General features: G+C 32.6%; 2 protein-coding genes across 11 annotated transcripts; one reads left to right on the top strand and one right to left on the bottom strand.

Moving 5' to 3' along the window:
• Positions 1–9610: 9610 nt before the first annotated feature.
• LOC143226968 (uncharacterized) lies at positions 9611–10301 on the top strand. The gene is made up of 2 exons (XM_076458519.1): positions 9611–9991; positions 10167–10301. The coding sequence occupies exons 1-2, from the start codon at positions 9611–9613 to the stop codon at positions 10299–10301; spliced, it is 516 nt and encodes a 171-aa protein (XP_076314634.1).
• A 2516-nt stretch (positions 10302–12817) lies between these two features.
• Positions 12818–24133, bottom strand: LOC143224684 (uncharacterized). 10 transcript variants are annotated; one of them, XM_076452849.1, is made up of 5 exons: positions 23279–23831; positions 22711–22813; positions 19181–19221; positions 16649–16714; positions 12818–13489 (listed from the first exon to the last, which is right to left on the bottom strand). In XM_076452849.1, exons 3-5 carry the CDS (start codon positions 19197–19199, stop codon positions 12888–12890), a joined length of 687 nt encoding a protein of 228 aa, XP_076308964.1. In that variant the 5' UTR covers positions 19200–19221; positions 22711–22813; positions 23279–23831; the 3' UTR covers positions 12818–12887. The 10 variants fall into 10 exon arrangements, with proteins under 10 accessions (XP_076308964.1, XP_076308965.1, XP_076308966.1 ...); XM_076452850.1 differs by having other exon boundaries at positions 23659–23831; XM_076452851.1 differs by having other exon boundaries at positions 23702–23829.
• Positions 24134–25102: the final 969 nt, after the last annotated feature.

The raw sequence follows: 25102 nt of genomic DNA, 5'->3' as shown, positions 1-25102 counted from the left end.
TGATACAGCCAATGTGATAAATTAGTTTTATATAAACCATGAACTTTATGATTTTACTGTTACATTTCTAGAACCTAAAACAGAATGTATGAAACTTCTGAGAATGTGATAGTCCAAGAAAGACATGGATTGTTGGAGCACATAGTGCTGTCTACAGAAGAACCAGATTGCTGGAACATGTTTTATTGTCTGTAAAATACAAGAATTGTTTGTTGGAGCATGTGATGCTGTCCACAAAAATAGGTGGACTGTTGGAGCATACAACAGTGTCCACGAAAATAGGTGGACTGTTGGAGCATACAACAGTGTCCACGAAAATAGAAAATATGGACTGTTGGAGCATACAACAGTGTCCACGAAAATAGATGGACTGTTGGAGCATACAACAGTGTCCACGAAAATAGATGGACTGTTGGAGCATACAACAGTGTCCACAAAAATAGATGGACTGTTGGAGCATACAACAGTGTCCACGAAAATAGATGGACTGTTGGAGCATACAACAGTGTCCACGAAAATAGATGGACTGTTGGAGCATACAACAGTGTCCACGAAAATAGATGGACTATTAAAGCATACAACAGTGTCCACGAAAATAGATGGACTGTTAAAGCATACAACAGTGTCCACGAAAATAGATGGAGTGTTGGAGCATGCAACAGTGTCCACAAAAATAGAAGGAGTGTTGGAGCATGCAACAGTGTCCACAAAACAGATGGACTGTTGGAGTAAGTGATGATAGTATATGTATGCAAGTGTAGCTCATAAATAAAGTTTATAAATGTTTACAAGAAATGTGAAGAGCTACACAAAAAATTAGTTTATCTCTTTTTTTTTTCCCGAGATATTAATACATGAGCAAAATATAATAATAGATACAATTTATTGAATAAAAGTAATATACAAGTAAATCAATACTACCATAACATACCAATGTAAGTATATTTTCTTGGTCATTATAAAGTTACAAAATATTCACCTACTAATTACTGTATTCAACCAAAGACTATTTGTTACTAACTGATGTGACAACACAAGTACTCTTGTGTACTATTTAATGGTTGACAGTATACTATGAAGTAATGTGTAATATCCTATGAAATTTAAGACTGGTATTAATAAGGGTCTAAAGTGTGAAAACAATCAAGGGGGGGGGAGTGGTTATTAAACGTGCAAGTTCCAACTGAAGTGAAAATATAGAAGTTTTCTTTTACATTGTGACTTAAAAAGCTGTTGTATATTCTTGCACCAGGATTACTTCTAAGTGAATGTGACAAAACTCTTAAATAGTTGTACTGTTAACGTTCATGTTGTTACTTCTATATGTCATCACTTGGAGCATTCCAAAATTTCATATAACCAGTTACATCATTTTTTTTACAAATGAATTTTTAGATTCAAATCTGTGTCAACAAATTAATAAGCAGCTTAGTTAATCAATTAAACAAAAAAGTTTCATTGGTTGTACCATCTGCTAAGCTTTAATGGCTTCAAACAATTTAATTTTAACAATACTAATTGGTGCATGTAGACAAACATTTGCTCGAACACAACTATATTGAGGATCTTATAGTTGTCTTAATATGAGTTTTGATTATGTTTACATGGTGAAAATTCCCTCTTGCTGATTGGTTGTTCATTATATTTTGAAACAGTTATTCCTTAAGATATGGAAAAAGTATATAAAAATTACAGTTGTTCACTGTCCTTCACACTTAATATTCCTGCTATTGGCATATATGCTTCAATAATGTATCACAAACAAACTCTTGAGAGAGAGAGAGAGAGAGAATAGCATGTACTAATTGTAAGTTCTTGAAACAAAATGTGTGTCTAAGTTGTAATATATGCTATGAAAGAACTTTTTGTTTAAGAAAATTGCCAAATGGAATTTTTAAACTTGATTGAAAGACAATCTTATGTATGAACTTTGGTAAATTGACTACAATAACTTCAGTGGTATAAATGTTACAGGTTGTGGTATAGCCACCTGATCCATTCAAATAGAATAGTGATTTTTTAAAGAAAAAAAGTGCAAAATACATGTTTTGTCATTGCATTATTTTATTTTGAAAACAGCCTTCTGGAAACATTCTCAAATGTTCCATGTAGCAATGAAGACTTATTTTAAGCTCTTCAAAAGGTTATTTTTATGAGAAGCTCAAAATGGGTTATTCCTCCAAAATTAAGACTTCTGTTGCATATGTTTATATAAATATGAAAATATTAGTAAAACATACTTTACTGCTGAAGACAAATTTGTTATCAGCTTAATTACATAAACTGGTATGTAAGATTAGCTGACATATAGTATATGGTAGCATTTTAGTTGTTTACTCTCTTTTAGGCTAGAACACATAGTTGATGTGATAATTTACTGATGGAACTGCTTTAAGTAGTCCTTCAAATAACCTTTCAGCATGTTGTACAGTTCCACAGGATACATGGTTGCCCCGTTTATTTATCCAGGTAGGTTCAGATTACCTGAGTGTTCATATGTTAGCCAGTTAAAACAGGTTTTCTGCTGCTTTAAATGCTTACTTCCTTTCTATATAGGTTTTATTATGTTGGTCATGTGACTATACACATACTTCCAAGTTCCCTCAGTGGTGTTCAAGCCTATACTGTAGATAGGCTAAAGAAGGATTGTTTTTCAAATGGCTGTTTCTTTTTTGTCAGGTTGTTGTTTTCATATTCCTACTGTAATACAAACACCTAATGAAATGGCATAGTATCATAATCTGTTGGAGGAGATGGAACTTCAAAGTCACCCCCATAATTTTGTAGCTGTGTTCTACCTTTGTGGTAATACTGTCCCCACTTCCTCCTTTCTGTATGCTCCCACTGCATATTGTTGAATAATTCATAGTATGATACATTACCATCTCATTCCACTGTTCAAATTTTTCCATGCAGTTACATGTTTATTAAGCTGGACTGTTTCTTCTTGTTCCTGTGGTGGCTTAGCCAACTTTACTTCAAGCCAGTCCTTACTGAAATGTCTCCTATACTGCAGTATTATATTCTTAAATGCTGGACATGAGTAGTGGAAAGTTTGAGCAAACTCCTGGATCACTTATACCATTGATCATTTTTGTTACACATTTAAATGGTAAAATCTCTGACTTCAGTTACAACCTGTGCCCAGAGAAGTAGTGTCACAGATGCAGGGTAAGGTAAGCATAAGCCTTATTGAACAACTACATAAAGTTTTTAATATAGCTAAACCATTTTTTACTAGTTATGGGAGAGTAAAATATAGGTTAGTTTCTAGTTTCCTTTTGGTGAAGTACACTATACATAAAACTAACTAATACAACCGTAAAATAAAGCATGCTATGCAGCAAATGTTTTATTCTTTATGAACAGATAGATGACTTGCAGAATTATTCTAAAGTTTGTTGATTTATTGGAGATACAAAACCAAACTCACTTATTTAAGTGAACTTACAAAGTTCTCAGTAATGTGTAGTGTCTCAAAACAACCACTGTTTTGTATCTTCCATTAATTCAATGTGGTTATATGACAGTAGTTACACTATCTTTTATTCATTGTTAAGCCTGTTGCATTCTCTCAAGTTATTACATAAATCTGTCACAGTTAAAAAAAACACCTATATTTTACTCTCCCATAACTAGTAAAAAATGGTTCAGCTATATTGAAAACTTTATGCAGGTGTTCAATAAGGCTTATGCTTACCTTACCCTGCATCTGTGACACTACTTCTCTGGGCACAGGTTGTAATTGAAGTCAGAGATTTTACCATTTAAATGTATAACAAAAACAATCATAATGAATAAAACATTTGCTGCATAACATGCTTTATTTTATGGTTGTATTAGTTAGTTTCTAGTTTTCTTTTGGTGAAGTACACTATACATAAAACATTAGGACTGATTATATATGAAGTCTTTGATAAAGGAAAATATTCTGATGAAAGCATCAAGAAAAGTATTAGTACATATAACAACATTAACATGCTGGGTTAGTCCATCACACCATTACAAATATTTCAATTCCAAGAATTAAAGGTGCATTAGATGTTATTTTGGTCCAGAGTGAAAGTTAAACTTGCTGGTTCTAGGCAGGCTTTTCCTTCAGCTGTTATCTTCCCTTAGTTATGCATGCCCTTCCTTTGAATATCATTCGACCATTTCCTATCCCTTTTCTTCTGTGTCAATCCTCAATGTGTTACTTCATCTCTCTACCTTGGACTTTCTTTCATTTTTCCCTGTAAACTGGTTGCCTTCCATCCATATTCGCTTTCTTGTTTTCCAACCATGTGTCGTGTTTGACTTCCATGTGTTTCTACTCATTTTTAAGTTCCATTCTTTTCCCACCCAGTCTTGTCATTTCCAATATGTTATTACATATCCTAATCTTTTAATTTTCATGCTTTCTCTGAGGTAGCTGTTTTTGTCCAGTTTAGTAATTCCTAGAATGTTTCTGCTAAAAACTATAATTTTTTATTCCTTCCATTAATCTACATGCTTCATTTTGTTTAGTCATGTTTAACAACTTTCCTTTCTGTACACATGTAGTCTTCATTTCACATAAAATATAACCCAAATGAAATTCTAAATGGCTGTTACTCTTTAACAGAAGTTTTATTTCCTAATATTCATTCAAAATAACCTTGATATAAATATACATACTTATCAACTTTTTTCCTTAATACAATACTTGCTAAAACCACTTTGATTTTTGGTATATGAATCCAGTTTTTATAGATCTTCAGCTATGATATAAACTTCTTATGAAAACCAAACTACACCCTGAAAATATGGTTATATAACTATTCCATTTAAATAAAGATTCACTCTAGTGTGTCAGAAATTATGATTGTGTAGGTAAACTCCATGTTTAATGGTACTCCTGCCACTTGATGTTTTTCATCGGTTTCAAACATTATGTAACTTGTTACATTTATCACATTAAAGTCGTACAAAATTTAAAAGAAGAAAGACTATATTAAATTTATCTTGTACTCTCAGTAAATACTCATGTTTTTCAAAATATGAAATTATATCTCATTAATAAAAACTCGAGCTGAGTTAATAATTTAAAAGAATGTACATGTACACCATATGAAAATCTATATGCATGTTAAAAATGGTGTGGAAGTCCAATTATTATGGTGGTAATATACTACTGGGTGATTTCAGTTTTGAGCCCATATTTTGTAATAAAATGTACCCTTGGTTGCTATAATTACATAAAACCAACATAACATTTATTTTGTTTAAAGAGGTGTTACTTAGTAGTACTAGTAACTTAACACAAGCAGAATTGTTTACTGTAATTCTTAGTAATATTAGCAAGTGAAACTTTTAAAATTATATATTTATTTAATAAACATTTTAGTGTTCAACTGTGGTGCACTATTTTATATAGTCTCTTCTTGTAACGTTAAAATGTTTCTGTGTAACAACTGTATTCATTATTTTTTGCATTACACTTTTGACCAATAAGCATTATTAAAGTAATAATCTTCAATTTTTCTCTTAAATTTAATGTCATACACTTCTAGGAAGAAATATCTTGACTATATAAGAATCATTAACTGGGAAATCCTTGTTATTACAAGTTCTACTGTATTCAACAAGACAAGTGTTATCACCATAAGACATTACATTTGTTGTTTCATTTCATTTTATGGATATTTCATACCTACTGGTGTCACTCAACTTAGGATTCTTGAATAAGAATAATCCATATACTTGTGTTATCTAACCAAAGCTTGAACAGTTGCTCAAACTAGGCCTACTTTATAACAATGTTCTAAACATTAACTGACAGTTTGATTTGTTGTTCAAACTAGCCCTTATGTTTCTTGTATCTTCATTAAATACAGTACATTCTAGTCAGAACAGAAATTTGTCACAACATTTATTTACAAAGGAAACTACAAATGGTTTTCAGATTAAAAACATTTGAAATGAGTTTTTTTCTATTCCTGTACATTTACTGGTAATCCACAAAAATATTTTGTGGCAAATGACAAGACACTAATGCTAATAAAGCCATACATTACTTGAAAAAGTAACAAACATGTAAGAGTTTCATTTATAACTCATCAAAAGTTTTACTCTTCACTCTCACCTTGTTTCTATTAATAATCTCCACTTGACCTCCAACCTCTTGATAACATTAATGTTGATTTACTTTATTTTGAATATTGATTTAATTCTATAAGCTTCTACAAACATTTCAGTCACTGTTTTTTCCATACAATTTTTATTATTATATTATTTGCATTAGCACATAACAGTGTTTGGTATATTACTTCTATATTATTTCACTTGATAGTAACTACAGAAAGATTTATTGGAAAGCGAGGCAAGTTGAACTTGATTAGAATAATGAACTACTCTCAGTAGTGGAGGAAGCAACTAAGAATGGTGTAAAAAAAAATGTTAGGGAGGGTGGGTCTGTGATGAACCATGTGAAATCAAGATTCCTATCAAAAGTAAAATATCCAGGAATACAAGTTTATTATGATATATATTCTTGTGTAAATTCATAACGACATCAACTTGAATTGGGAATAATGAACCCTACTTAACCTAGAATAATGCAAACCAAATTTCCTGATAAATTTACAAAAAATATCTATATTATCAGGCTAAGGAGTCCAGTATTGAATCTATAACAAAAAATGATCACCACCTGGTGTGACAGTGGCTTCCTTACAGTCAACAAACTACTACTGATAACTGGCTTTAGTGGAATGCAAATAAACTAATTTTACATCTTTGTACTGTAAACTGGAAGTTTCATAATGTCACAAATCAGAGTAAAAATAATCATAAGTGTGATAACTATTCTTCCTTTAGATGACTTGAAGGTAGAAAATTTACCTGGGTTGAATGCTAATGAAAGCTGATACCAACCCAGTTTGTAAAATGGTTAAAAATTCCTGAGGATGCTGTATAGGTAATGTTCATGTTTTAATTTGTCTAGAGTATATACTGTGCAACAATAAAATGTTGGCACAAAGTATTTACTCAAGTTAATGATAACAGACAAAATTTGAAATGATATTTTTAGGTAGATGAGACGAAATTTGTCACTCCTATGTGCAAGGAGTGCAAAATAAAAAGCTTTTCATCTTAACCAGTATTGGATACTCTTGTCATTGCAGAATTTGTGTAAAATTACATGTGTACCAGCTGTTTCCAGTTTAACATCAAAAGACTAAAGGGAAAGCAGCAAGTCATCACCACCTACTATCAACTCTTGGGCTACTCTTTTTACCAGTGAACAATGTGATTTATAATGCCTCCATGGCTAAAATGGCAAGCATGTTTGGTGGAACAGGCATTCAAAGTTGCAACCTGCAGAATGTAAGACAAGAACCATAACCACCTGGCCATGCCAGGCATATCTGTAGAATGGAACAAACTAAATTAATTCTGCAAAAGTAAATGAAAAAAAAACACATTAATGCTAGAAAGGAGTTAAAAATGTTCTCAATAGCTCCTAACATATACAGGACTCAATAACAATAAATTTGAAAATAATGTGACTGTGTTCTAGGATATTCCTGATATTTCCTACTATACAAGATTCAATAATCATCAACATAAAACAATGTAACTGTAGTCTAGGATATTCCTGATAGCTTCTAAGTATACAAAACTCGATTACTTCAAATTTGAAAATAATATAACTGTGTTCTAGGATATTCCTGATAGCTCCTAGTATACAAGACTCAACTTTAAATTTGAAAATAATGTAACTGTTGTATGGGATATTCCTTATAGCTCATGGTGATTACGAAAGTCTTGAATGGTTAGTGTGATCAAATGGAGCCACCCCAATAAACACCATTGTAATGGAAGGCATGTGACACTGAAGGCAACAAACAATAATGGTGAGGGAATGACCTTTATGACTGTGCCACTCTATCTGTCAACAAAGAGACCCTGATAGAGAGGTCATGGTGTACACATTGCTGGACATGCAGAATGACACAACTTTTCATCTAGGAAGAATAAACTTTAAATGAACTGGAACGTGCGAGACTCAAGCTGTACATTTGACATCTACCTCCACAATTAACTGTTTAAAGTTCAAGAAATCAGCTGAAGCAGAACAATTAGTTTGCTGACAACCTATTCAAGAGACTTCATCCCGGTGAACAGAGAGCACATTCCAACCTTAACTACCACAAATAGATGGAAGCACTTCAGAAAACTGAAAGAAATACTCCCTCTCCAAAACTGCGAGGTTGGACTTCTTGTGGGTTATGACTGTCCTGAGGCCCTTGCTCCATGTGATTTTATAGCTGGTCATGACAAGGAGCCATTTGCTCAGAAAACAGATCTGGGATGGAGCATATGGATGATGACTTGACAAGTTGTGACTCATCTCAAAAGCCATTCAACTGATAAAAGATGCCCAAGTCTTATTTGTTTCCAATAGCCATGAAGTTATGATGGCAGTTCCCAAGTCAGAAAAAACTGAAGAACATAGATCTACACTCTGACCAGCTTCTCATTGAACAAGGTCTCGGCACTCAATGGTGAATCGAATCAGATGAATTCAATTTCTGCCTGTCTACCACTAACTCATAGGGGTATCCTTTCTGTTGCATCAGTGTATGATCCACTAGGAAGTATTGCTCCCTTTATGTTACTTGGAAAGCAGATCTTGCAGAAAAAACACTGACTGGGATGAGCCCATGTCATCAGATCTACAATCAAAATGGGAGCAATGGCTTGTGGAATTGGGCTCCCTCTCCAGCCTGAGACTTCTGAGGTGCTTCAAGCCAAGAGACTTTGGAACTATTCATCACCTGGAATTCCATCATTTCTCAGATGCAAGTCTCTCAGACTATGGGCAATGCATATACCTACATCTAGAAAACAGTAAAGGACAGGTACACTGTTCTCTGGTACTGGCTAAAGCCAGAGTTGCTTTACTAAAGATTGTAACCCTACCAAGGTTGGAGCTCACTGCAGCAGTGATTGCTGTGAAGATCAGCAATGTACTCTGAAACAAGATGAAACCCACAATGTCTGAACATTTTTGGATGGACTTAAAGATAGTGCTTGGCTACATTAACAACGAAGCCCATCGTTTTCATATCTTTGTAGCCAATTGAGTCCAAGTGATCAAAGAAACAACAAATCCAAGCCAGTGGCAATATGCACTGACCAAAACCCAGCTGACCATGCTTTTCGGGGACTCCAAGCTTCACAAATACAGACACCCACTTGGTTCACTGGTCATTCTTTCCTCTGGGATTCACAGCTACCCTTGGGCAATGATGTTGACACAACACTGAAAGGAAATGACCATGAAATCAGGAAGTTGTTGGTGACCAGTGCAGAGAAAGGTCAAAGTAGGTTGGTACTCCTGGAATGGCTGAAGCATTTTTCTGATTGGCTTTGGGAAGTCAAGTCTCTTGCTATAGTCCAGAAGTATATAGCAAAGAAAAAGGGGAAAGAAAATATCAGCCTAGTACAAGCGATACAAGCATTGAAAATTGCAGAAAACACTATTATTCACACGCTTCAGAGTACCTCCTTCCATAAGGAAATCAAGGCCATCAGCTGAAACAAAAGACCAGCCATAGGACCACTAAAGAAGTCGGATCCTTTCATGGACCACGACGGGATTCTCAGAGTTGGTGGAAAACTGCAACAAAGCTCAGCAAATTGTGATATGAAACATCCCATCATAATTCCCAGAAAAGGTCATTTTGTCAATTTGATCATCAAGCATTTTCATAAGAAAGTAGCTCACCAAGGATGCACTTTTACCATACATGAAATCCAGTCACAGGGTTACTGGATCGTTGGAGGAATCAGAGCAGTTTCCTCTCACTTTTACAAATGCATAGCATGCAGTAAACTGAGAGGAAAGCAACATACCCAAAAAATGGGTGATCTTCCAAAGGAGTCACAGAATCTTCACCACCTTTCACTCACATTGACATGGATTGTTTTGGACCCTTTGAGACAAAAATTGGTGGAAAGGAGTGTAAACGCAAAGCAAACTAACATGGCAGGGGTTTAGTTTAGAGAGAGAGAAATCAGAAGAATTCTCTCTCCAACTGGGGCGTTCAGGAACATTGTGGTTCCTCTTCGTCCCCTCACTGAGAAATTGTTAAAACTTCCATGGGTTTTTCCTTCATTTTAATTTTGACATTTTAAAGGAATGTAAGAAATATGGTCTTCTTATAACCTGTCTGGCATCTAAAGTAGTCCATATAGAGCTACTTGAAGACATGTCAACAGATGCCTTCTTTAATGCTCTGTGGTGTTTTCTAGCCATTCGAGATCCTGTTTGAACTATTTGGTGTGATCAAGGATCAAATTTCATTGGAGCATCACATGAATTGCAAAAGACAGCATCAGAAATGAAGATGTCAAAGATTAAGGATTTCCTTGTAGCATTCCAGGCAAAGTTCTTCATGGGAGGGGTTTGTGAGAGACAAATCCACACTATGAGAAGTATTCTGATGACAATGCTGAGACACAGTTCCAGACTTGACCCTGCCACTCTCAGGTTGTTCTATGAAGCAATGGCCATTGTCAACAGTCAGCCTCCAATTCAAAAAAATCTCAATGAACCCAGTGCACCAGAATCTTTGACACCATATCATCCTCTCACAATGAAGTCAAAAATCCTGATGCCCCCACCGGGAAGTTTTGTTTGAGAGGATTTGTTTGTATGCCACCAAGTAATGGAGAAAAGTACAGTTCCTGGCTAATGAGTTTTGGACAAGATGAAAAAAAGACTATCTACAAAACCTCCAGCAGAGACAAAAATGGACTAATAAATGTAGGAACTTGGCAAATGGCGATAGCATCGTATTGAAAAACGATGACACAGTAAAAAGTCATTACAGACTTGACTAGGTTGTAGAAGCTATACCTGGCCAAGACAATTGGGTGAGAAAGGTGAAGCTCCTCATTGGGGATCCGAGTCTGTCTAGGGAAGGAAAGTGACTATCTCAGCCAACTATCTTAGAACACCCTGTTCACAAGCTAGTTGTAATATTGCAGAGAGAACAGTACTGAATTACTGAATGATTAAATATTTGTATTTTGATAATGTATTAGGCATGTTGTTCAGCATTTATGAGTGTCACAGCCCTCAGTATTATGTCACAGCATTCTCAATGATCCCCAGAAAACCAAAGTGATTTTGGTGCGGAGTGTGAAGTTTTGATGAAAGTTTTGCTCAACACTATTTATCTATTGTGTATCATGCAATGTTTCAAGCATCTTCAGTGCCAAATGATAATTTGTATTAATTAGAAGCAGCCCTAGCCAAAACTCTTTTGTGGAATGAGAATCATGTACATTTAAAATTAGTACCAGTTGTAAGTTTGGATTTCTTTCATATTCCATTATATGTAGTTTTATCCAAATATATAACAATGTTCAATGGCTTACTGTTTAATCAATGATATAATCCTATGAATGTATTTTCATGTATGAGTGTCAGATCCTGATTGTAAACTGATTCAAATGCTACATGCAGTGATACAGTATTGTATAAAGGAGATGAGTGTCCATGTGCTGGATGAGATCCACGTAAGACTGTTACAAGAAATATTGTCGTTATCATGAAACAGACACGAGAAACTTTCAAGATTTGGATTGTCCCTGTTTTTGTATTCAAACTACAACTGTATTCGCCCCAAAGTCATTGACTGTAATTGCTGTCTTGTGTGATGTATTCTGACCCAATAACTCAACCCAAGTGTTGTATTACTGATCTTTTATTAAACAGCAAGTGCTAAGTAATAAGCAACCAGTAAAACAACACTTGGCTTGAGTTAAAGAATCATAATACATCACACAAGACAGTGGGCAATTACAGTTCCTATTATACAAGACTCAATGACTTTAAATTTGAAAATAATGTAACTATTGTATAGGCTATTCCTGATAGCTCCTAGTATAAAAAACTCAATGGTATAAGCCTGAAAATAATGTAATTGAGCTATAAAATATTTCATAAAAAATATTTCCATCACAAAAAACATAAAAGAAAAACCCCACAACAAATCTGACTTGGTAGGGGATAGGGTAAACAATAAATAATTATGTATAGTTATCAACATAATTTTAAGTGTATAGTATTACAGTACTATAGAAGTACCATAAATTTGTTTCTATATTGGGTTTCATTACAACTGGTTAATTGGTATAAACCATCTTAATCTGGTTAAGCTTTTTTTTGAACATTATAACCAGCTGGAAATGTTTATCAGTATTGTTCTCTCACTGTTTAGACCAAATTTCTGGAAGCTTCAAAAGATCAACTAATTACATAAGTAAAACCAGTGTGAAATATTCAGTCGGTATTTACTAATTTTGATATATATATTTTAAATCTTTTAGACATAAATGAGACCAAAATGTTTACATATTCAAATATAACAAAGTTCACACATTCCCCAAAATGTAATTGGCACAGAAATATTATATCTAAATTAGCATTTCACAGTCAGATGAGGCAAGACAAGGTTGGAATTTGATATAAATAGCTTATTTTAATACTTAAGAGAGAAAAGAAAAATTCCAGAAGCTATTATTTTTTTCTAATTCTGGAATGTAAAACAAGTTATAGTCTCCACCAGTTCATCAGTTTCTGGTTTCTCAATAATTCTGAATTATTTGTCTTTGCCACAACAAAATGATGCAATGCACTCACAGGTAATTTTGGTAAAGATAAAAATAATTATTAATGTCACCATCATTAACATTATTTGATGTTTCAGTTTTAATGGGTAACTCATAATTACTAGTCGGTTTTTCTTCTTTGATATTAGAATGATAAACTTACATCACCTTTAATACAGAGAAAGGACAAATTTATTTCAGGATTAATTCTGAAAATAACTTTTTTACATGTTTATCTCTCATGTTTTTGTAATGGCAGTTACTAATTTCTCCAATAGTTGCATTCTTTCCTTATGCATTTGTTCTAGTCTTTTCATTCTATCTTCTTCATCTTTTTTTCTTTCTTTCCTGAACATTTCCAAAGCTTGAACAATTTCAGTTGCAGTAGTACGCTTTCTTTTCCTTTTGGAGTTAGCTAAAGCTGAAAGACTGTATTCACATGATTCGTCAACAGTGAAGTTAGAGTCCTCATCTTCGGACTCATCTGATGCCTGGCTCGTGGATGGCTGATTTGCTTTTTTGCAAAGACGGGGCATTTTAGCTTCATTTTCCATAATTTCTTCCATTTCTTCACAGAAATCTTCATCTATTCTAATGTTTTTATCTTCAATTGGCTTTCCCTGGTTTTCTTTAACTTCTCTATATTTCTTTTCAATTTTCTTCCATTTATTACAGCACTGTTCACCACCAATCACCACTCCACTAACTTCTGTTGCTTTTTTGGCAATCAGATCCCATGCCTTTTTCTTTGTTACCAAACCTTCCACAAACAATCGGTCATTAGCACGTCGTAACGTAATCAGAAGTTTAGTCATTGAAGGACTCCAAACAGTGAGTCGACCTATAAATTCAATTAACAAAGAATAAACTTTATTTAAGACTTATGTCACTAGATCAAACTTAATAAAATGTATAATAGACAATATCACAGAATATATCAGGAACTTCTTACATAACATTATTTATCTTGTTTCAAAACAAACAAATTCAGTTTTGGATGTATAATTTCTAAAAACTAATCTAATGGGCTAGTAAAAACAAGGCAGCCACATTCTTTCCAAATGCCTTGATCTTTCAGCCAAAATTCCATATTTTAGAGAATTGTGCATGTACAACACACAGGTATTCTAACTTTCCTTCATAATTCTATCCAATTAACATTCACTTTAGATTGATACCTGGTCATAAAAACTTTAGCCTACAGTACCAGAGAAAGAAACTGTCAGACTCAACAGTGAACAATATAGTGTCACATTTCATTTATGAAAGAATACTTCATTTAACTTAGAACATAAGTTAACCTAGTGTGACTGACCATAATTATATTAAAAATTAGCACATCTAAGTAACAGGGTTTACACACACGAGATAAAAACTACTACAACTCTTTCAATATTTAGATTAAAATTTTCCCCTAACTTTATTATTTGCAGAAATCACCTGACTTTTCCAGGTTTAAATTTGTGATTACACATAATGTAGAGATGGCTGATATGTATTAAAAGGTTTTATTTAAAAACACAAAAGTTACTGTTCCAACATCCTTAGATCATCAGGTTAAAAATGAGATTTGAAAAGTGACAATTATCTCTTCTAGTTATGACCCTTTTGCACTCAGTTACTACTTAAGAAATTTCCCATGTGAAGGGCATGAAACAAAGTTTTTTTAAAGTATAATATACATACATTCTTAATAACCAAAAAAATCATAAATTACCATATCAATATTACAGAACTCCACTACAATTTATTAAGTTAAGTAACTAAGCTGTATTTGGGTCTAAAAAAATATGAAATTTCGAGCTGTTTCAACTTATCAGTTTGAAAAATTGCATCAAAATAATGATACAATGTCATAACAATTGAGAATGACTGGGAAATACACTAGGAAAATATTCTGAACTATTGATTTGTTATTCACGTGTCATAGACAGAAGTATATATAGATATAAGAGAACATGTACAAAAATGGAAAGAACTGAGTGAGGATAGTGATTCATTATAAGTAGAAAAGACAGGTTCTTATGTGATACTCCAGCTCATCAACAATTAATTTGAGTTCTTTATTTGTAAGAAACTACACACTTTGAGTTTGGACATCACAGGTGTACAATATGAACCATTAGCTCTATTCAACAGACCACATGACACATGAAAATCAGTATTTAGGGTTATTTTTTAATATTTACTTTTAAATTAAAAAATAACTAATGGATCATATTAAATTTTGAATTATAATCTAAAATATGACATCAAACTTATTGAAATATATATTTAAAAAAGTGGTAGTTCAATAAAGTTTTGAATGCCAGTGAATAAATGTGACAATGTTGCCTGTGACCCGTTGCAATAGGGTCAATATGTCAAGTGTTTTCTGTGGTTATATTGTGATCAACTGAAAAACAGTGTTCAAAAACGTGATTTTTAAGTTTATTGAATCTAGTTTCCATTTTTCAGCTTGTTTCTCCCATATAAATATAACTGTAGTTGTTAAATCGTATTTCATAACTGATGTTAGTGTCGTGTTTGTCACAACAGTTTTTACATGGTGTAGATTTTAATTAGGTACAAAGTTTTGGGATGAATTTAGTGTTTACTGAAATATTATGTTTGGTTAAGAGTTTTTCAGAAAAATCACTCATACTGGATTGCACATTCCCTGGAACTCAGCACATGAAACAAAACCAAAACTTAACATACTAGAATATATAATAAACACAGCCATGAAACTATTACCATCTGGCAACCTTAATAATACAGGAAAAAAAACTTATAATTAAGCATAAAATTCCAGTACATATTAAATTCATTCAAAAACCAGGTAAGATATTAAAGTCTACACTATGTAAAAACTATTCTGACAAGAACAATACTAACATGATGTTTATAATACAATAAAGGCCAAAATTTATGTATCAGAAAAACAAGATTAAATGAACACAAAAAATGACCCCCCCCATGTTTCAGAAGACTATCTCAATTAATCAAATGTAACCATAGAAAACACGAACATATTAAACAAAGGATCAAATAAAGAAGTCAAAAATTAAAGAAGCTCTTCTAATACAAGAACTGGAACCAACACCAAGGAACTCTTCTTCACATATTATAATTATTCCTTAATGTTAAGTACTATATGTGATTAATGTACACAATACCCTCTGCAATCTTACATCTACTATTACTGTCGTCTCCATGACACACGATCAGTAATGGTCATTTTTAACCTGATCATAACCTAAGGAGTAATATTATAACTTGTTTTGAGTTTTTAATACCCATATCAGTCATTCCCACTACATATAAACACATTTACTTCAAGTCTGTCTTCATCATAAAAAAAATCTGTAATTGTTTATCATATCCATTTTTAAAAATGTATGGACTTTCTACACATTTCCATATAATATTTACTTTAGAAAAGAAAGAATGTCTGTAATTTATCTTTAAGATGTGGTCATTTCTAATCATTTCAACTGTGACAACGTTTTTCATTTTACACACTTTTTGAAAATGGAAGTGCCTGACAGTGCAACTGTTAAAATATTGGGAACTACAGAAAGAAGCTGCAGCTAATTGTAGTACATAGGTAATTCATCTGACATCAGACAACTATTTAATGACTTCTAAATATACAAAAGACAGGTATATCACTTCTGTAGTAAACTACATAGATCACATAAATTTCTGTTAGAATTAGCATTAGACAAACTCTGACGTTTGTAGCTGTAATTACTAAAACTGTGTCTAGAGAGCCAGGGATAAATGATGTGGTCATTACAATGGCTTATATTATAGATCTGTAAAATTACATCATGAAGATGACCTTTGAAGTCATGAAATTGGTAGATGAAAAGAAAGAGAAAAAGACTGTAGTGTTTTGTTACACACACACACACACACACACACACACACTATATCCAGAAACACAACAATTTACAATTATAAATACTGTTACAATTGCCAGAAAATTAACTATAAACACCTAAATGAAACCTACTTCCATCTTCCTCAGTTGTTTCCTGTACAGGAAGCACTGAAACAGTAGTGTATGCTGAATTCAGTTCTGAAAATATAAAATATCACACTGTATTTGTATAATACACTTAGACAGGTATATATATAAATAAAACAGAGCAAAGTCAATCAACATTACTGCATACATAGTTTAAAACTGCTTGCTCACAAATGTAAACTCTGAACTTGGTTTACAATTATTTTATCATGTTTGTCAATTTTATTAAGAATAGCGCTAGTTACTTGTAATTTACCTATTTTTATGTATGATTATGTATGTTTGTATTTACACACAAAAAAGAGGAACTCATACTATCCTTAATATACATATATGGCTGAACTTTTGGTTTAGATAATATCTTTCAGTGAAATATTCATACCTTTGTTATACATGTGCTTAATGACAAAACATCCTTGCACTAGTCACACATAAGAAGTTAAACACAAAATTAAATAGAGTAACAGTCAAAACTTCAACCATTCTGGCCAAAGCCTGCCAGTCAGCCAAAATCACTAATAGATAAATGTGAATAAACTGGACAGTAAACACACACCCCTCAAATGATACTGGATAGCTAGTCTTATGGTTATTTTGCTTGTGTGCATGAGTGTATAGGTCTGTGTGTATGGAAAAATAAACTTGTGAATTTATCTCACTGAATGACTAAGCACTACTTGAAAGATTTATCAATGTGAAACTGAAACCCAAAAATAAATGGGGTGGGTTCACTTCATAAAACACTACAAAATTACTAAACGTAATTCACCAATATGCTACTGCTATTAATTCATCACTACTAAACGTAATCCACCAAAAAGCTATTGCTATTAATTCATCACTACTAAACGTAATCCACCCATAAGCTATTGCTATTAATTCATCACTACTAAACGTAATCCACCAATAAGCTACTGCTATTAATTCATCACTACTAAACGTAATTCACCAATATGCTACTGCTATTAATTCATCACTACTAAACGTAATTCACCAATATGCTACTGCTATTAATTCATCACTACTAAACGTAATTCACCAATATGCTACTACTATTAATTCATCACTACTAAACATAATTCACCAATATGCTACTGCTATTAATTCATCATTACTAAACGTAATCCACCAATATGCTACTGCTATTAATTCATCATTACTAAACGTAATCCACCAATAGGCTACTGCTATTAATTTATCACTACTAAACGTAATCTGCCAATATGCTGCTGCTGTTAATTCATCACTACTAAACGTGATCCACCAATATGCTACTGCTATTAATTCATCACTACTAAACGTAATCCACCAATATGCTACTGCTATTAATTCATCATTACTAAACGTAATCCACCAAAAGGCTACTGCTATTAATTCATCATTACTAAACGTAATCCACCAAAAGGCTACTGCTATTAATTCATCATTACTAAACGTAATCCACCAATATGCTACTGCTATTAATTCATCATTACTAGACGTAATCCACCAAAAGGCTACTGCTATTAATTCATCATTACTAAACGTAATCCACCAATAGGCTACTGCTATTAATTCATCACTACTAAACGTAATCCACCAGAAAGCTACTACTATTAATTCATCACTACTAAACGTAATCCACCAATATGCTACTGCTATTAATTCATTACTAAACGTAATCCACCAAAAGGCTACTGCTATTAATTCATCATTACTAAACCTAATCCACCAATAGGCTACTACTATTAATTCATCACCTCCAGCATACTGTCAGTTTAGCATACAATCCTTTCCTATACTTCTTTACTTACTGTTATAAATTTTAAGAAAAACAAGTTAACATACATTAGAATATATAACTAGCTTTTACAAGTTGACCTCTCTTGGCTATGTTTTAGCAGACTAGAGTTTTGTCACATTTCAAGTGTAATATATATGTTAAGGAGTTCTGTAATGTCAGAAGGCACAACTGAAAGTTTAACATAATAGAAATAAATATATAATATTATGAGACTTAAGGTATTTAGATTACAAATTTGTGTTTTTGAGTTACAACGTGTAGTAATTCTTGAACAAAAATACATAATTTATATTTAATTCAATTTTCTTATGGTGGTTACAAAGTAACTTAAACTGATACATCTCATATAGTTAGGGTAAAAAAAATAACACAAAATATAAAGTCTTGCTGAAAACAAACATTTGAAATGCTTTCTGGAGCTGTTAGATTACGTAAATAATATATGAGATTTCTGGAACAAATAGTAGTTTTTAATCATAACATGAAAAAAACCACTTGCACTTGGGCTGGTAATGAAACAAACTTGATGTTTTCACAAGGAAATATTTAGTAAAATCTGATGTTTGGTGCACACAGAATATGCAATCTCACTTCAAGTCTACCAGTGAGTATACACATATTGTATTCAAAGTTATAGTATAAATATTTAATGTGAACGTGTGGAGACAAACTTGTGTATATTATACTGAGCCCATCACAAAAAAAAACTGTACAAATATTGAGAAATTTCTCACCCTGGTGTTCTTCGCTCATATCAAAGGTGAAATATTTTCACCTGAAAAAACAAACAGTAAGTATGTACAAATAACCGTTATTACTTGATTGATAATTTAAAATACATGTATATCAATACAAAAAATAGGACCCAAATTAGTAGTAGCTACCTGACCTGATAGATAGTAATGTTAAGTCACTTCCTCAAGGACTGTTGCCTTCTTTTTACTTCCAAGCATTATTATAAACAGTAAAATTATAAAATAAAAATGAAGTTAACTGTAAGCATACAAATGATGGCAAAACCAAACTACAATTAATCTAATGATAGGCTTTAAATAGTAGCTTATTGTATTACATTCCAGCACATATTTCTGTAGGATTCTCAAAGTTCAAAATACCATTAAAAACCCACTTTAAATACTTTTCAATTTTTATATTAATTTTAACACTAAGCCCAATTATTGTCACAGACACAGATATAAAACTTTGAAAGAACATTACAAATTATAGAATTACATATGACATTTCCTGGTCTACTTTAAACGATACTGAATTTTAATTTACATGTTCAAATATAAATACAAATTGTATACATACCACTATGATATTAGTTTCACTTAGACTAAAAGAATTATTTCTGCTCACACTATGATTACCTAACATCCATGTTTATCATATCAACATTTAAAGAAAGCAGTTTAATAATAAAATCATGACACTTGACATCAAACCATACAATTCAGTAGTTCTAATTTTAAAGAAGACTTGGTTGGCTAATTAACTGTATAATAAACTTAAATATACACATACTCGTCTTTATGTTTGATACATTTATATAATTGTAAACTTTTGACCCTCTTACTGTAGCCTTAAGTGAGCAATGACGTACTGAATAACAAACGTTTCTCTTTGGAACAATTGTTTACAAGACAGGTAGTCTTAACAATACCTACCATCTGATATTAAAGTTATATATAAACTGTTGAAAACATGTACTAAATTACAAAAAATTTAAACTTTTACATAATTTAAGAATCAAAACCACAGTCTTTGTAACAAGCCATGTAATAATTTGAAAATTCTATAACATATTAATATGAATTCTGAGCAGTGTCCTGTATAATTTACACATGATTGTATTTTTTGTACTTTATGATGTTTAATATATATTCAAACAAATGTAAGATACATTCATACAGAAGAGTAAAACCTAACTTGTTGAAACAGTTTTGTTATTTTTTCAATTATTTGTGTATTATAATGTTGTTGTTTCAAAAAGTACTTTACATTTCTTCTTACCAATTAATGTAATCCACATATGCTACAAACTTTTCATGATTACATATATACATACACAAACACACTTCAGAATTCCAGTCTATGTAAATTAAATAATTCATATAATTTAAACTTTGTATACTAATTTTAAATAGAAGTAATAAAAATCAAAATATTTAGTCCAAAAAGACAAAATCATGTGCATGGTTTTATAGTTCAAAATTTCAGTTGTCCACTTCATAGCAAAGTTGATGCTTATACTATAATTTCTTCTAATTTTACTTTTAGGGAAGGTCTTGAAATCAGCTAAAAATCTGACAACTGACTCAACAACCCACTAACCACTCAGATTCATGAAGATGTACACAAAGTTAGAAGTTCATTAATCGCCTAAGTTAGCACTGACCATAATACCAATCACCTATATTAATAATGGTCATTAAAAAAACAGAGACAAAAACTTCAGAGTATGAATGAATGCTCCCACACTAGTATTCTAAGCTAACAAAATTTTCCTTCTTCCCACTTTAAAACACAAAACCCTGTGAGCAGTTCTGTTTGTTTCAGATGTGCACACAAAACTACACAAGGCTGACCTCTACCAGCCACCAATAATTGTGAAATGATAAAGATCAGTTAACCAAAGCACCCATTACTAGCTTTCGGGTTACTCTAACCAAATAGTGGGATTTGAACATCACTTTATTATGTACTCACAGCCCTACATGCTTGTTTTTTGTTTGTTTTTTGAATTTCGCACAAAGCTACTCGAGAGCTATCTGTGCTAGCTGTCCCTAATTTAGCAGTGTAAGACTAGAGGAAAGGCAGCTAGTCATCACCACCCACCACCAACTCTTGGGCTACTCTTTTAACAATGAATAGTGGGATTGACCGTCACATTATAGCACCCCCACAACTGAAAGGGCGAGCATGTATGGCGCAACGGGAATGCGAACCAGCAACCCTCAGATTACGAGTCGCACACCTTAACATGCTTGCCTTACATGCTAACCAACTCACCAACAAACTTTCATTGTACAATTGTACTTAAAAAACAACTTGATTTCATCAGATGAAAATAAATTAAAAATGTTCACAAACTGTATGTTACGGGCAAAAAAAATAGTAATGATACACTTTTCTCACAAACACAAGAGTGGGACACATAATCTTACAAACACAAGCAGGACATGTTTATATTCTCACAATTTTCTTGGACTTTATATAAAATGTCAAAATGGAAGATAAACAACAAACAATACGGACATGAATTTTATCCTAATCCTAGCTGTGTTAAATGTTACAGTCATGGTATTATCCACGTAAGAATGAAAACACCTAATGAAAAAATGGATCTTGGTTACATTTTGAAGTTTTCGTAATCATATTTGCTAGTCTTTTACTAGACCAAAATTTAATTTCTAGTCTTCTTTCAACATATCCTATGTGAAATAAAGAACCTTACTGTCATTGAAAGCTGACCTCACACATCAATAAGGGACGTTATTTTCATTGAAAGCTGACCTCACACATCCAATAAGGGATGTTATTTTCATTGAAAGCTGACCTCACACATCCAATAAGGGATGTTATTTTCATTGAAAGCTGACCTCACACATCCAATAAGGGATGTTATTTTCATTGAAAGCTGACCTCACACATCCAATAAGGGATGTTATTTTCATTGAAAGCTGACCTTACACATCAATAAGGGATGTTATTGTCATTGAAAGCTGACCCCTCACACATCCAATAAGGGACTTTATTGTCATTGAAAGCACCCCTCACACATCCAATAAGGAACTTTATTGTCATTGAAAGCACCCCTCACACATCCAATAAGGAACTTTATTGTCATTGAAAGCACCCCTCACACATCCAATAAGGAACTTTATTGTCATTGAAAGCACCCCTCACACATCCAATAAGGAACTTTATTGTCACTGAAAGCACCCCTCACACATTCACCTTTGAGAGAAGTAAAATTTTAAATTTTCTCCTAACTTTTTGGGAAATCTCCAATTCCTCTCTTAAACTACTGCAAGATATTTGCTTCCACAACTGTCAACAGTAATTTAGACCACAAGACAATTATTTTGTTGAAAAGGTAGCATTTTATACACTAGCCTGTTTTACCAAAGCTTAAACCTGTGTCTTTTCATCCCACTATCTTCAAAATAAGGATCCACTTGTCTTGTAAACAAGTAAATCTAAGATTTATGAGTGGCAGTAAAGAATTGTTACAATATTTTAACCACACTACACCTACCTATCTAGTGCCAATGAGGCCTTTCAACCAACACCAGGGCTCAATTAAGTCAGATGGGATACAAAATAGTGGTTTAGATGCTATTTATCATCAACTTTCAAAACTGCAAACAATATTACAAGTTATGCTCAATCAGTGATTTGTATAAATACCTATTCTGGCTTGTAATGAATACATTTAAAAATATATACTAAGATATCATTAGCTTTACTACTAGTAACAGAATGCTGCTTTAATGTCTCATCAAAATCCCTTTTTTGTATCACTCTACTGAGTGGGATCTCATTAATATTAAATATGCAATCAAAATTATAACTTGCATGCAGTACTTTTAATTAGACTGTTATTTGTAAAATATTTTTTCAGCTAACCAAATGATCAAAGTCATTCTACAATACCCAAACATCCCCAGTACACTATACAACTAGTATCAGTACCATATTAACAGTAGTAATAATCAAGAATTTAAGTATTGGCAAACTTCAAAACTAAAAGTTTACTAATTTATGTCCCTATCAATATCATTAATCTAGCAAGATTAAGAAATAGTAAAGGTCAAATCACTGACCTCCAACTGTCATGTAACGCATTAACAACAAGGGTCCAGTCTGACTGAACTCTATTCATAAATGTTTATGCGTATCCAACCACCCTGCATTCCAGTCAATTAGTCTCTCTTAAGACAAGGCCCAATTGATGCGATTTTCTTAGGCTTAGCTATTCCTATGTGTGGCAAAAGGTTTTTGAAATAATACCCAAAGTACAAAATACACACAAAATATGTCCTTCCTCCAGTTCACATGATCTAGATTAGGTAACTAAATAAAATAAAGCAGATCCAACTATTTTTCCTTACAGCAAGAATTTTGGACTAAGGTTAAATTACTTATCGTTCTACTATATATTACTAAATGTTTACGTCTACAAGCTATAGTAAGAATGCACTACAAGTTGACAAAGTAACGACGGTCCTGATGAAACCTTGAATTACATCGTCAACCAAATAAATAGTATATGGTTTCAAGAGTTTTTCCAACTGCTTAGCGAACATCTTAATTTTGAAGAACAAAACTGTAACTTAGGGCTTAGGTAATCGTTAGAGGTTATTGCATTCGAATACTCCACACCTACGGTTATAATGTAGTTCACCCAAAGTTTCCAATTGAACTAGCCGAACAGACAGCAATCGAATACATGATTTTAAAGATCATGGGGAAAAAGAAATTATGGGAAAAGTTATTTGTATTGTGTTTTACGTAGGTAAATAAATAAGAAAAATAATACATGAGAATAACTGGCAGAAGGGTCGATGATATTCACGAAACACAAAAAAGAAAAAAAGCAGTTTATCATTATTTCGTAATATTATTTTTTGAAACTGTAGATTCAAATAAAAACGTACCTGAGTGATATGCGGAGATATCACACACTTTTTACTCGTTTAGTGATACAAAATTTTTAATTTCTTTTCTATTATTTATTTTATGTGCTGTAATTGCGTAATAATGTCGGCTATAAAGTAGTTCAAATTAACTTTTTCCTGTTAATTTGTTTCTTCGTTCTTTGTAGTTGATATACATATATTTAATGTACATTTTTCTATAGAAGATATTGCAGTAACATGCCATTTGCGTATAAAAAGGATTGTCACTGTGATGTTAGCTGATCAGATTCACGTATTAAATGTAACAAATGGATTGACACTTATGTTATTTACTGTAACAGCTGATGAACAATTTTGTGACAGAACAAACACTTGTCACCCTTGAAAAATGAGAAACATAATTTTTTCTTTATTCATTCAGCATATATATATATATATATAAATTTTTATTCACCTCACAATTTCACATTGTTTTGTCCTCTCTGGAAAACTTTTCCCCCTTCCTCTTTGTAAAAAAATTCTGCGGAGTCCACGGTTGGCAACTACACAAAGAAAACAAGTTTACTTGTTGGATTCAAGCATACTTTTTTAGGCTAGTTGTACTTGATTTTCATCGTGATTAGTTCGGCAGATATTCCTCTCGAGGGACGGAAAACCGACAAGCTATTCACTGAAGTAGTAGAATTCGACTGCCCACTTATCTACAGGAACAAACACATCTTTTCTTTTCTTTTTGCTGTATATAATTAAAAATTATATTTATTTTCCTTCAGATGTGTCCAATATTGTTTACTTATCACGCAAGTTGAAAGTCAGTTAAGTTATCAATTACTGAATACATCCCTTATTTCTTAACCGAATCTGCTGTTATTTGTGGGTTTGCCTATCAGATACTTAGCGGGAAATCAATTTTACTTGAAAATATCACACCTGAGAAATTAAGATGATGATCGGCTAACAATGAATGAAAACGTTTAACTCTGGATAATTCGTTGCCACCGTTAACTG

The sequence above is a fragment of the Tachypleus tridentatus genome, chromosome 9 (assembly GCF_004210375.1).
Source record: "Tachypleus tridentatus isolate NWPU-2018 chromosome 9, ASM421037v1, whole genome shotgun sequence".
Classification (NCBI taxonomy): Eukaryota; Metazoa; Arthropoda; class Merostomata; order Xiphosura; family Limulidae; genus Tachypleus; species Tachypleus tridentatus.
Note: the sequence above shows the minus strand (reverse complement) of the source record. Positions and strands in the feature narration are given on the sequence as shown.

Coding starts and splice junctions, on each gene's coding strand:
- LOC143226968 (XM_076458519.1), top strand. CDS start 9,611: ATGGACCACGACGGGATTCTCAGAGTTGGTGGAAAACTGCAACAAAGC. Junction 9,992..10,166: donor AAAAATTGGTGGAAAGGAGT/GTAAACGCAAAG, acceptor GACATTTTAAAG/GAATGTAAGAAATATGGTCT.
- LOC143224684 (XM_076452847.1), bottom strand. CDS start 23,300: ATGCGTTACATGACAGTTGGAG. Junction 16,715..23,278: donor GCGTTACATGACAGTTGGAG/GTCAGTGATTTG, acceptor TTATATTTTCAG/AACTGAATTCAGCATACACT. Junction 13,490..16,648: donor AACAACTGAGGAAGATGGAA/GTAGGTTTCATT, acceptor TTGAATTTATAG/GTCGACTCACTGTTTGGAGT.